The 13,284-nt window shown below is 46.6% G+C and overlaps 1 protein-coding gene across 2 annotated transcripts in view; it reads left to right on the top strand.

Annotated features, from left to right (window-relative positions):
• NAGPA (N-acetylglucosamine-1-phosphodiester alpha-N-acetylglucosaminidase) overlaps positions 1 to 13,284 on the top strand; it is a 40,656-nt gene that overhangs the window by 10,664 nt on the left and 16,708 nt on the right. For both annotated transcript variants that reach the window (XM_083172188.1, XM_083172189.1), the window contains exons 4-8: positions 1,973 to 2,081; positions 4,585 to 4,713; positions 11,075 to 11,280; positions 11,917 to 11,964; positions 13,009 to 13,137. In XM_083172188.1, coding sequence (XP_083028314.1) covers positions 1,973 to 2,081; positions 4,585 to 4,713; positions 11,075 to 11,280; positions 11,917 to 11,964; positions 13,009 to 13,137 — 621 coding nt within the window. The remainder of the gene's footprint in view (positions 1 to 1,972; positions 2,082 to 4,584; positions 4,714 to 11,074; positions 11,281 to 11,916; positions 11,965 to 13,008; positions 13,138 to 13,284) is intronic.

The raw sequence follows: 13,284 nt of genomic DNA, 5'->3' as shown, positions 1-13,284 counted from the left end.
TAGGCGATATCTTCAGTCTTTGTCCTGTTACTCCTTACTACACTGAAGTCCCTATAAAACAACTCATCACATTTTTATTGGTTCTGGTTGATAGATCTATGATGTCTTGGTCGACACCAAAAGGTCAGCATGAAATAGGATGACACAGGCAAAAGGTTCACAGTTTAAAATAAAAAAATCTTATTTTTTTTGAACTTTTTCATACCTTAACATCGACATGGACTCTATTTGGGAGTAGCGGAGCGAGCCGCTGGGAGCGAAGCATGGCAAGCGAGGGTACGCGATACATTAATTGGGGTCCATGTCGACAGGCGTTGCCATGGACACAAAAGCCCATAAAAATTGGATGTTGACCTTTTTGTTTGTCAACCTTTTTCACGTCAACCTTTTTGCTTGTGTCTAACTTGTGTCAATGTCGACCTTATGAATGGCAACCTATTGTCATTGTCGGCCTTGTCCATCTTGACATTTTGTTGGTGTCGTCCTGTGGCCTGTCGACCTAGACACTGAAGATCTTTCTATCCACACCACACTGTTTTTGATTTTCACTTTGGTCCTGTAGTGGATTGTATGCAAACGGGGTATTTACAGGTTGAGTATCCCTTATCCGAAATGCTCGGGACCACAAGCATTTCGGATAAGGGATTTTTCTGGTTTTTGGAATATATTTTTTAACATACTTACCTGGTATGGTCCCATGGCGTCCCACGGCGTCCCCCAGCGGCATTCAGGATCTTCTTCGGCGGTCCCAGGGGTGCATTGTCGGTGACGTCACTTACTAATCTGATGTTTGGGGAACTGTGCATGTGCAGTATGTGTCCTGCAGCATTTTGGGGCGGAGTGGCGACCGGGACCATTCTACAAAATGGGGGCGTCGCTTCTATTTTGTAGGCGAGCCAAGTGCAGGGACTTAATTAGGCTCTAAGTAATTTTTGCTACTATGGAATGACAGACATCAAATCATTTATAAATGGATATATAAGACTTTCTTGGGGATATTGATTGTTTTCATGTGGCTGCAGCTCCCATCCACAGTGAGGAACAATACATATATTTAAGCTGCTGGGCGCAGGTGCCTCTTGCCCATAGCTTAGCACCGATGTTATATCCAAATGCATTAGGATTAGCAACATAAAGCAGACCACACAAAACAGATGGATTACACAGATCTGCAGACTACAAACTCTGGCGTGCTGCAGTATGGGCCCCCAAGTGGCAATTAAAGCCCCCAAAATAAATAGATTTCCAAAATAAGGAATCGGTACCCATAGCATTCACACCCAGGAGCATGAATAATTGAAGAGCTTCCATGATAGACACAAATGATTTCCTCCATCTATGCTAATAACCGGTAACAACTGCTTCTCGGAGACCATTGGAGATATCGCCTCTCTTCTGCATAGTAAGAACGCAGAGCCCGCAATTCCTAATGATCATATAATGAAACACACTTGTGTAAGGCCGGTTTCACACACTCCGGCTCCTGCCGGATGGTGAAATCCCGCACGGCCAGGGAGCCGTGCCGCACACATTGTTACATTGTTTTTTTGTTTTTGGTCCCATAAAAAATTATTAAAATCTGTAATTGGTGATTGGTTACATGAGATTAGATGTATCAAATTTTAGGTCCAAAGGTGCCCATAGTACAATTAGCGGGTGTGATGCAATGCACGCTCCCACGCACATCCCATCGCACAGCACAAAAAGTATGTGCTGCACATACTTTTTGAATTTGATCGCATTGCTTCTAGTTCAGATTGCACGGCGCTTTAGCACATTGCATGCGTTTTGAACTAGATGCGATCTAGTTTAAATCGCATCGTGCGCTTCGCAGAGTGTATGGGCTCCTTTAGCTAAAACTATATCATATTTACTCCTGTGTTAAAATGAGAGAGGGATTATGTAACATTTTAGTATATAATTTCATTTTCCCCTTCAAATCAATTTATTTTGCTTCCATGTTCTTGACTAGGTTCTTTTGATTATTTTATTAATGTGACTTCGGCTAGGACAGCTGTGGGACATGATAAAGAAGGCAGACTTGTTCTTTTCCATGTAGATGGCCAGACTAATGAGAGAGGGTAAGTCTTCACTGGTAATGAACACACATACATCTCATACACTGATTATCCAAAAAACAAAACACATCTGGAAGTCCCTACAATTTTGCGGGAATACTTTTTATGTAAAATGTACATTGCTATTGCTCGCCTCACACAGGGACATTCCAACTCCCTCTGACTACCATAAACTTTACTAGATTTCCACGTTACACCAAAATGAGTGCTACTACCTCTGGGGCATTATTCTGCTCGGAGCGGCCAAACGTGCGTACGTTCGCCATTACCGCACGCTAGCCGTACGCGGCCGTTAGGGTTAAGTCCACCCACAAATCAGCCGCTTACGTACGGGCAGAAATAACGTAGAAGGGGAGTGGCGTACAAATGAGCGTACGGCAACGTACGCTTACGGGCCAGCCCTTGCACTCCGACAACAGGCGTACAACTGAGCGTACGGCGCCGTGTACGGCCGTCTTTCCTCCGTCTCCCCACCGACTTCTTGCGGAGATCTGAGCGTACGCCAGTTTGCACGGACGGGTCCCTATTGTTTTCAATGGAAAACTCAGCTTATGTCACCGCTCGTGAGAGTGAGCGTACGTCCGTGCACGCTGGCATACCCTTCACATATATGGACCTGCAAATCTTGCCTCTCAACTACTAATCTGACAATTGATTAATTAATCTATTTGTTATTCACTTATTGTTTTCTATTAACTCAATTGTCTACCTTAATAAAGACCTAATAAAACTACATTTGAACCCTCATTACATGTATATTTGTTATGTTCTAATGTGGCATTTTAATCACTATCTATGTGTCCCCATATTGCTGTTACTTTTACATCAATCCTATGTATCCTAAATACAAAACCTATGTTAGTATTAGAGTGAACACGTTGACACATGTCGACTTGTGTAGATTGAGTGTGCTACTGCGTAAAGTCTATGAAAGCACGTAGTGAATGTGTCTGTTTAGCAAATACCTACCTTAGCGTATAAAAAGATTCTTACCTTAAATTAAACAAACCTTTAAATGTGGAGAAGTATAGAAACATAAGCTTCCAATGTGTTTGCGTGCTGTATGTGTGGCTTGCAGGCAGTGAAATCATGGTTTGGACTTAATAGACTGCAGCATTGCTTATTACATTCAGGTGTATGTGTTTGAGTAGTAATCAGCGTTAATTAGCCAACTCAGGCGCACGCTGGCATGCGGTATCTGTAGGGGTGGTTTGAGCTGGCGGCTGGCGGCCGCCTGTTTGGTGTCCGAAATGAACGGTGCCTTAGTCGATCGTGCGGTAGTAGCAACGCTCATTTTTGGTGCACACACCCGTGTACGCCCATATTTACGCCCATTTTCCCTCATTATTTCGGCCGCTCCCATCAACACGCCCCTATGCCGCCCCATTACCCGTACACTCGCGTACAGGTTTTTTCGCACGTTGAGACACCGGCCGTAAGCGTTGTGGAGTGTTCGCGCCGGCGCATTAGCGTATCTGCACATGCGCAGATCGTAAAAAACCCCGGGACGTACGCGTACGGCCCGGACGCTCCAACCAGAATAAGGCCCCTGGTGTACTCAAAAACAAACCAAAAAAAATGATTGCAAAAAAAAAACTAACTGAGAAAATTGCATTTGCTTTATCATTGTGCTGCCATCACCATCAACCTCATAATTTACATCACCTGTAAGATAACGGTCCTGGGGCGTATTCAATCTTGACTAAATTTTTCACCAGGTAAAAAAAAATACGGCAAAGATCCACCTATCAGTATTCAATCATGGTATCAGTTTTCGTCTATTTTTCAGTACATTTTTGCCCATGCTATTTAACTTTTTGGGGGGGCGGGGGGTCAGTATGGGCAGGAATTTGTCAAAACCACGTGAATTCATGACAGTTTCTGTGAATTCCGTGATTTTCAATGATGCTAGATCTTTCACCTAGGTGAAAAATCGGCACAGGGATTGAAAAGGGTGAATTTGCCCAAAGCCCCCCGTCCCGTCCCGTCTCTTAAATACATGCCCAGTGTATGTAGGAGATGGGACATGTGTAGCGTAGGAGGAGCACTGGCTTCCAGGCACGGTGTAAGTATGGAAGTAGAGCCAAGCTGGGATGGACTAAGCAGGTGAAAGGGGGGCAAGGATTGACAAATCAGAGGGGAGCAGGGGACAGACTGAGGTGACCCGGCATGTGCACACAGAAAACAGAGTACCATACTGATATTTTTGTTGTTGTGGTAGTAATGTATACCTTTGTTATTCACCTTAAAAAATGTCTCTGTGTACACTCAGTCAGCATTCGTATAGGCAGCTAACAAGTGCAACTAATCAACTTGGCTGCAGTTCATTCTTGACCTCAACCAAAACCTGGACTGAATCCATGTTCAGCTGCTGTCCCTGCCACATTACGCTATAGAAACAGCATTGTCATACTGTGTACACCATAGACAAATGTCCTTACATCAGATTGTAATATCGTGTATGCTTTTAAAAATATTATTTTTTTAATTCCCTTTCATTTTTCAGCCTGAACTTGTGGGAGGTGGCAAATTTCTTAAAGGAACAAGGAGTTTATAATGCCATAAACCTGGATGGTGGAGGATCGGCTACTCTTATTGTTAATGGAATTCTTGCCAATTATCCGTCTGATCACTGGTATGTATATTTGGTCATGTCCTTTTTCCATTTTGGATAAGTGAAAGGCAACACCTTATTCTCTATATGATAATCACAGTTGCCTCTCTGTTCACTCACTCCAGGTGACTACCCATCTGTTGTCAGCGTGCCACCCCCTATGATCTGTCCATTCTGTTGTCAGCGTGCCACCTCCTATGATCTGTCCATTCTGTTTTCAACATGCCAACGCCTATGATCTGTCCATTCTGTTGTCAGCATGCCACCCTTTATGATCTGTCCCTTCTGATGTCAGCGTCCCACCCCCTATGATCTGTCCATTCTGTTGTCAGCATGCCACCCCCTATGATCTGTCCCATCTGTTGTCAGCGTGCCACCTCCTATGATCTGTCCATTCTGTTGTCAGCATGCCACCCCCTATGATCTGTCCATTCTGTTGTCAGCATGCCACCCCCTATGATCTGTCCATTCTGTTGTCAGCATGCCACCCCCTATGATCTGTCCATTCTGTTGTCAGCATGCCACCCCCTATGATCTGTCCCTTCTGATGTCAGCGTGCCACCCCCTATGATCTGTCCCTTCTGATGTCAGCGTGCCACCCCCTATGATCTGTCTCTTCTGTTGACAGCGTGCCACCCCCTATGATCTGTCCCTTCTGTTGTCAGCGTGTCACCCCCTATGATCTGTCCCTTCTGTTGTCAGCGTGTCACCCCCTATGATCTGTCCATTCTGTTGTCAGCGTGCCACCCCCTATGATCTGTCCCTTCTGTTGTCAGTGTGCCACCCCCTATGATCTGTCCATTCTGTTGTCAGCGTGCCACCCCCTATGATCTGTCCATTCTGTTGTCAGCGTGCCACCCCCTATGATCTGTCCATTCTGTTGTCAGCGTGCCACCCCGTATGATCTGTCCCTTCTGTTGTCAGCGTGCCACCCCCTATGATCTGTCCCTTCTGATGTCAGCGTGCCACCCCCTATGATCTGTCCATTCTGTTGTCAGCGTGCCACCCCCTATGATCTGTCCCTTCTGTTGTCAGCGTGCCACCCCCTATGATCTGTCCATTCTGTTGTCAGCGTGCCACCCCCTATGATCTGTCCATTCTGTTGTCAGCGTGCCACCCCCTATGATCTGTCCATTCTGTTGTCAGCGTGCCACCCCCTATGATCTGTCCCTTCTGTTGTCAGCGTGCCACCCCCTATGATCTGTCCATTCTGTTGTCAGCATGTTGCACCTGATGATCTAATGTGTACCTTCTGTTGTTATCATGTCATGCCCACTGATTTTGTCCATCTTGTTCTGTGTGTCTCTTACATTGTCGACATGCCACCCCTAATGATCTGTGCCCCTCTTGTTGTGAGCATAATACCCATGATTAACTGTGGCCCCCTTGTTAGCATGCCACCCCTGATGAACTGTGCCCCCCTTGTAAGCATGCCACCCCTAATGAACTGTGCCCCCTTGTAAGCATGCCAACCCTGATGAACTGTGCCCTCCCTTGTAAGCATGCCAACCCTGATGAACTGTGCCCTCCCTTGTAAGCATGCCACCCCTGATGAACTGTGCCCCCCTTGTAAGCATGCCACCCCTGATGAACTGTGTCCCCCTTGTAAGCATGCCACCCCTGATGAACTGTGTCCCCCTTGTAAGCATGCCACCCCTGATGAACTGTGCCCCTCTTGTAAGCATGCCAACCCTGATGAACTGTGCCCCTCTTGTAAAAATGCCACCCCTGATGAACTGTGCCCCTCTTGTAAGCATGCCACCTCTGATGAGCTGTGCCCCTCTTGTAAGCATGCCACCCCTGATGAACTGTGCCCCCCTTGTAAGCATGCCATCCCTGATGAACTGTGTCCCCCTTGTAAGCATGCCACCCCTGATGAACTGTGCCCCCTTTGTAAGCATGCCACCTCTGATGAACTGTGCCCCCTTTGTAAGCATGCCACCTCTGATGAACAGTGCCCCTCTTGTAAAAATGCCACCCCTGATGAACTGTGCCCCCCTTGTAAGCATGCCACCCCTGATGAACTGTGCCCCCCTTGTAAGCATGCCACCCCTGATGAACTGTGTCCCCCTTGTAAGCATGCCACCCCTGATGAACTGTGCCCCTCTTGTAAGCATGCCAACCCTGATGAACTGTGCCCCTCTTGTAAAAATGCCACTCCTGATGAACTGTGCCCCTCTTGTAAGCATGCCACCTCTGATGAACTGTGCCCCTCTTGTAAGCATGCCACCCCTGATGAACTGTGCCCCCCTTGTAAGCATGCCACCCCTGATGAACTGTGTCCCCCTTGTAAGCATGCCACCCCTGATGAACTGTGCCCCCTTTGTAAGCATGCCACCTCTGATGAACTGTGCCCCCTTTGTAAGCATGCCACCTCTGATGAACAGTGCCCCTCTTGTAAAAATGCCACCCCTGATGAACTGTGCCCCCCTTGTAAGCATGCCACCCCTGTTGAACTGTGCCCCCCTTGTAAGCATGCCACCCCTGATGAACTGTGTCCCCCTTGTAAGCATGCCACCCCTGATGAACTGTGCCCCTCTTGTAAGCATGCCAACCCTGATGAACTGTGCCCCTCTTGTAAAAATGCCACTCCTGATGAACTGTGCCCCTCTTGTAAGCATGCCACCTCTGATGAACTGTGCCCCTCTTGTAAGCATGCCACCCCTGATGAACTGTGCCCCCCTTGTAAGCATGCCACCCCTGATGAACTGTGCCCCCTTTGTAAGCATGCCACCTCTGATGAACTGTGCCCCCTTTGTAAGCATGCCACCTCTGATGAACAGTGCCCCTCTTGTAAAAATGCCACCTCTGATGAACTGTGCCCCTCTTGTAAGCATGCCACCCCTGATGAACAGTGCCCCTCTTGTAAAAATGCCACCCCTATAGAACTGTGCCCCCCTTGTAAGCATGCCACTTCTGATGAACTGTGCCCCTCTTGTAAGCATGCCACGCCTGATGAACTGTGCCCCTCTTGTAAAAATGCCACCTCTGATGAACTGTGCCCCTCTTGTAAGCATGCCACCCCTGATGAACTGTGCCCCCCTTGTAAGCATGCCACCCCTGATGAACTGTGTCCCCCTTGTAAGCATGCCACCCCTGATGAACTGTGCCCCCTTTGTAAGCATGCCACCTCTGATGAACTGTGCCCCCTTTGTAAGCATGCCACCCCTGATGAACAGTGCCCCTCTTGTAAAAATGCCACCCCTGATGAACTGTGCCCCCCTTGTAAGCATGCCACTTCTGATGAACTGTGCCCCTCTTGTAAGCATGCCAACCCTGATGAATTGTGCCCACCTTGTAAGCATGCCACCCCCGATGAACTGTGCCCCCCTTTTAAGCATGCCACCCCTGATAATCTGTGTCCTCCCTGTTGTCAGAATGCAACCCCTGAAAATCTGTGTCCTTCCTGTTGTTTTCTTGGGTGGAATTAAGTAACTTAATATACATATTTACATTGTACTTACTGTGGTTGCAAGTTCTTTATAAAGTGCACACATATTACACAATTCTTTATTTGTCTTTCACATCAGCCCCTAGGGGTCATGGTTGACATCGTAGGACTGAAGCAGACTAAGCAGTTCTTAGTTCCACTTCCATATGGGAGGGGCATTGATGACCCCTTGGTTGACAGGCAGAGCTGTTAAAGGAGAAGAGAGTGTCACATGGGACACCTGCAGACAATAGGGCCCCTTATAGATACAGGCCCTTATTCTGGTTCACTCGCAAAGGCAAATTCCTTCTCAAATGGACAAAACCATGCTGCACTGCAGGTGAGGCAAATGTAACTTGTGCAGAATTAGATTTGGGTGAGTTATTTTTCTTCTGTGCAGGGTCAATACTGACTGCTTTATTTCTACACTGCAATCTAGGGTACTTGTGAGTTATCCGGGCGCCCGATTTTTGGTCGTATGCGCATCGCGTCGCATCGCATGGCATCGTATGTTAACCAAATGGCATGCGATGCGACGCGACGAGATGACCACCCGAACCCGATTTTACATCGGGTACTATGTAAAGTGTCGCATCGCATGGCATGTTAACCACATGGCATGCGATGCGATGCGATGCGATACCACCCGATTTTCGCAGTGTAAAACCCCCAATAAAGTGTCCCAAAAAGTGACACAATGTCAGTCCCATCCCCATTGTTAACACCACTCCACTATCAACGTGAACCCGAAGCGTGGCGAGCGCAGCGAGCCCGCGAGGGGCGGCGGTACGCGTCCTACGACCTTTTCATGCCCTACTATCCACTAGGGCGTGGAGTGAGAATATAATAGTGTGGCGAGCGCAGCGAGCCACCGAGCCCGAAGCGTGGCGAGCGCAGCGAGCCCCGCGAGGGGACACGGATACCTTCACAGGTAAGCGCGTCCCTTCGTGGGCTTCACAGGTGTCCACAGTGACGTGGACACCTGTGAAGCCCACGAAGGGACGCGCTTACCTGTGAAGGTATCCGTGTCCCCTCGCGGGGCTCGCTGCGCTCGCCACGCTTCGGGCTCGGTGGCTCGCTGCGCTCGCCACACTATTATATTCTCACTCCACGCCCTAGTGGATAGTAGGGCATGAAAAGGTCGTAGGACGCGTACCGCCGCCCCTCGCGGGCTCGCTGCGCTCGCCACGCTTCGGGTTGGCTGTGAGCATCCAATATCATTCATCCATATCATGCATATCTGACACATTAACGACAACTGAATTAAAGGTAATAACTGTGTAATTAACATAAGAATGAAATAAATTAGCATAACAAATAATCATAAAGCACACAATAATCTTAATCAACATCATGATTTATCAACATCATGATTTATCAAGTAATGTGAGCGCATGCAGAATACGCTCAAATACATTGTCTCTCGCCAGGCATTTTCTCCACACGAATTCCTGCATATAGGAATCTAGATGATGGCGTGCTGTTCCCCGCTGGCGTTTGTTGCGCCATTTGGCACACCCCCAAAGTCGCTCAATATTCTGCGTGTGTGCACCAGTCTCTGGGTCGACGAAGTTGAAGCGGTGATTAACCCGCAAGTGGCTGTAACCAGCCCGCTCCAGTTCACTGGTTTGATAGGCACGCCAGCAATCACTTACGATGGTGCTGCCAGGTGCCACGTGCTGCACAATTGCACCAATGAGAGTGGGTGCATCTCTTTTCGGAACTGCAATCATAAAACAGTCTCCTGTCTCCCGGCACACTCCTCCGAACACCCACTGCTGTGGGAGTACTCTGCCAACATTGGCCTTGCGTTTGACAAAGAGGCTTTCATCAACCTCCACCATTTTCCCTGGGCCTCCAATCTGTTGCTGTGGCTGTGCCATTAAATCACACTGGCATGCCTCCCGCATCAGGGCATTGTAGAAAATGGTGCTTTTATTGCAGAGTTTTAGATTTTTGGTACAGAATTCAATGGATGTGAGTTCATCGCACCAGCACCAGATAAACCGCAGGATCGTCATGAAGGGGAGCCTGCACCCAGGATAGAACAGGGAGGCCCGCAGAGTCTGCTTTTTGCTGCAGATTTTAATATAGCAGCGCCATTTGCGTTCTTTCAGGGACAGGCGCATAGGGTGGCCATTTGGGCATGTGGCAGTCAATGGGAGCAGCCCTTTCTCCTGGAGGAATGTGACTGTCTCTTCCTCTGTTTTTGGGAGGCTGAAGATGCCATCAACCACAGCCATTTTGCCAATAATAGTGTAAGGGGTGAAATGGGGCAGGTGTAAAGGGCCAAATGGGGCAATATTGGGGTAAATGTCCAATAATTCACCTCAGTAATATGCAACAATGCTGAAAATCAATTTCTCTCACTCAAACACTTGCTCTCTCCTCTGGAAACTACCTCACACTGATTTTCTGCCAGATGTGCCAGAGGGCGGGTTTAAAAATGGGCGGGAAGTGTAAACATCGCGTCGCGTCGCATCGTATCCCATCGCATGCCATTATAATAAGCATACGATGCGACGATATACGACGCGATGGAAAATCGCGTCGCATCGCGTCGTATCGTATGCTTATTATAATGGCATGCGATGACCACATCGGGCGCCCGGATAACTCACAAGTACCCAATCTAGATGTCATCTTGAAATAAAACCCCACCCAAATCTAACTCTCTCTGTTACATCTGCCCCACCTGCATTGCACATGGTTTTGTCCATTTGAGAAGGGATTTGCCTTTCGAGTGAACCAGAATAAGGGCCACAGTGTATTCCCAGTAAAAGCTTTTTTCTAATTTTAACTTATTGATCTACACCATATATATATATAATACATACATACATACATATACATTTTTGTTTCTTTAAACCACCTTGAGTGCAATATGTAAAAATAGATAAAAGGTTCATATCTTTCGTCAGGTTGTTACAATGTTAATTGATGTGCCCACAGTGTGTTGAAGCCAATGTGGCGCTGCCCAAGGAGCGTGTCTACTGTTGTGTGTGTCCATGAACCCCTCTGTGATCCCTCTGACTGTAGAGGCCATGGGCAGTGTGTTTCTGGAGAGTGTCAATGTACAGGCTACTGGACAGGGAGCTCCTGTGGCGTCCTCAGCTGTGGACCTTCAAACTGCAGCTCTCAAGGAAAATGCACAGAGGGTATGTAAGGCTCAACACATGTCTTCAATGTACTGTAAAATAAATACACAATCCCCATAAAGATGGGCATGGTTCCTTAAGTAGACACCATATACATATCTGTTAACATCAAGGGCCAGATGCACTAAGCTTCAAAAGCGATAAAATGGAGAGTGATAAACAACCAGCCAATCAGCGCCTACCTGCCATGTCACAGACTGTTTTGAAAATGTCAGTCTGGAGCTGATTGGCTGGTGGTCTATCACTCTCCATTTTATCACTTTTGAAGCTTGGTGCATCTGGCCCCAAAAGAGAAATATACAGTATTAAGCACTATACATATTTTGGTGTAGTAGCTTTCTCATGCGCAGGACAAGTAGCTAGTGATCTCAAGCATCATGTGCTGTGGTTACCTAGTTGTCAACACATTCTGATACACTCTCAAGTGGTTCTGGGAAATACTTTATTACATCTGGTACATTGTCCATTCCAGCCATTCAGATTCTGGCAGATTCCTACTGCCGTTTAGAAAAAGAAAGCAATAGTTTGATTGCTTACACTTAGAGCATCCCCCTTCAAGTGAAAATGTTAATGGTACTTAATTGACAAAAGTAGAATGTTTATTTTAAAAAATGAATTTCTCTCTGTATTTTACAGGTGGATGTCTATGTGATCCTGGATGGATGGGCAGCACATGTAGCAATGGTAATTTCACCTCCAAAATAGAGTTTGTGGGGGCCCTTACTAATAAAAGTGTCAAACGGATATACTATAGATGTTGGCAATGCCTGAAACCCTCCCTTCCTGTTCTGTCAAAGATCCTGTACCAAGTACTAATGGGTGTGGATCGTATTGTCGACCCGACTTGAGTAGACACCGTTGTGTCGACAGGGTTCTAGGTCGACATGGGTGAAGGTCGACAGGTGTCTAGGTAGACATGGGACAAGGGTTCAGACAAAAATTCCCAGGGAGGTGAAAGAGAGAGAGTAAAGGTTCCCATACACGGTGCGACAGGGCAGTGCGATGAGATGCGCGCTCCCGTGCACATCCCATCGCACAGCACATAAAGTCTGTGCAGCCCGTGCTTATAGTACTAGATTGGATCGTATTTAGTACCAAAAGCACAGTGCTGTAGCACATTGTATGCTACTAGATGCTATGCAATCTAGTACTAGAAGCACGGAGTTCATCGCACCATGTATGGGCACCTTGCATTTCTCATTAAGGCACATTTTAGATATATTTTTATTTAGCATTATACATGTTATGCACCAAGCTTTATACACTATCTTATCTTTTGTTAATAAGCACTGATATAATACGCAGCGCTATACATTGTGGGAATCATGAGCTGATACAGAGAAATGACATACAATGACAACAAACTGAAGGCAAACATTGGGGCAGATGTATGAAGCAGTGATAAGGGAGGAGAAGTGAGTCAGATGAGAAGTTACCCATGGCAACCAATCAGCACTAAAGTCACATCTATAACTTGCATGACTATATGACCATATATTATCGGGTGTTAAGTCAGCTGTGTTTATCCAGAATGTCAGCTTTCTCTAACTTTATTCCTTTCTAGTACATTCGCAACTGGAACGAATATTAATATATATTTTTTAAAACCGTAATTGCTTTTTGTTAAGTGGTTGAGTAACTGTAAAATTGGATATGAATAGTTCATTGTAAGTGCTTTTATCAATCCTTAGTCTCATATAATGTGTCTTGCTCCATTCTTCTCTCCAGCATGTCATAAGGGTTTCTATGGGGATGGATGTACCAGTCAGTGCCACTGTCAGAACAATGGGACATGTCACCATGTTCATGGGACCTGTGAATGCCTGGCTGGATTCATAGGACCGTACTGTGATGAAGGTATTGATAAATATTCTACTGTAATAGAATTAAGTGTAAAAGTTTTTAATTTTTTAATATGAAAAAACATGCTGAGACAAATCTACGTTCTCGCTGTTGAGTTAAATATCTTTATCGCTGAGACATTTCTCACCCTTGTGCTGGGCC

This window comes from Crinia signifera, chromosome 2 (genome assembly GCF_055691185.1).
Source record: "Crinia signifera chromosome 2, ASM5569118v1, whole genome shotgun sequence".
Taxonomy (NCBI): Eukaryota; Metazoa; Chordata; class Amphibia; order Anura; family Myobatrachidae; genus Crinia; species Crinia signifera.
Note: the sequence above shows the minus strand (reverse complement) of the source record. Positions and strands in the feature narration are given on the sequence as shown.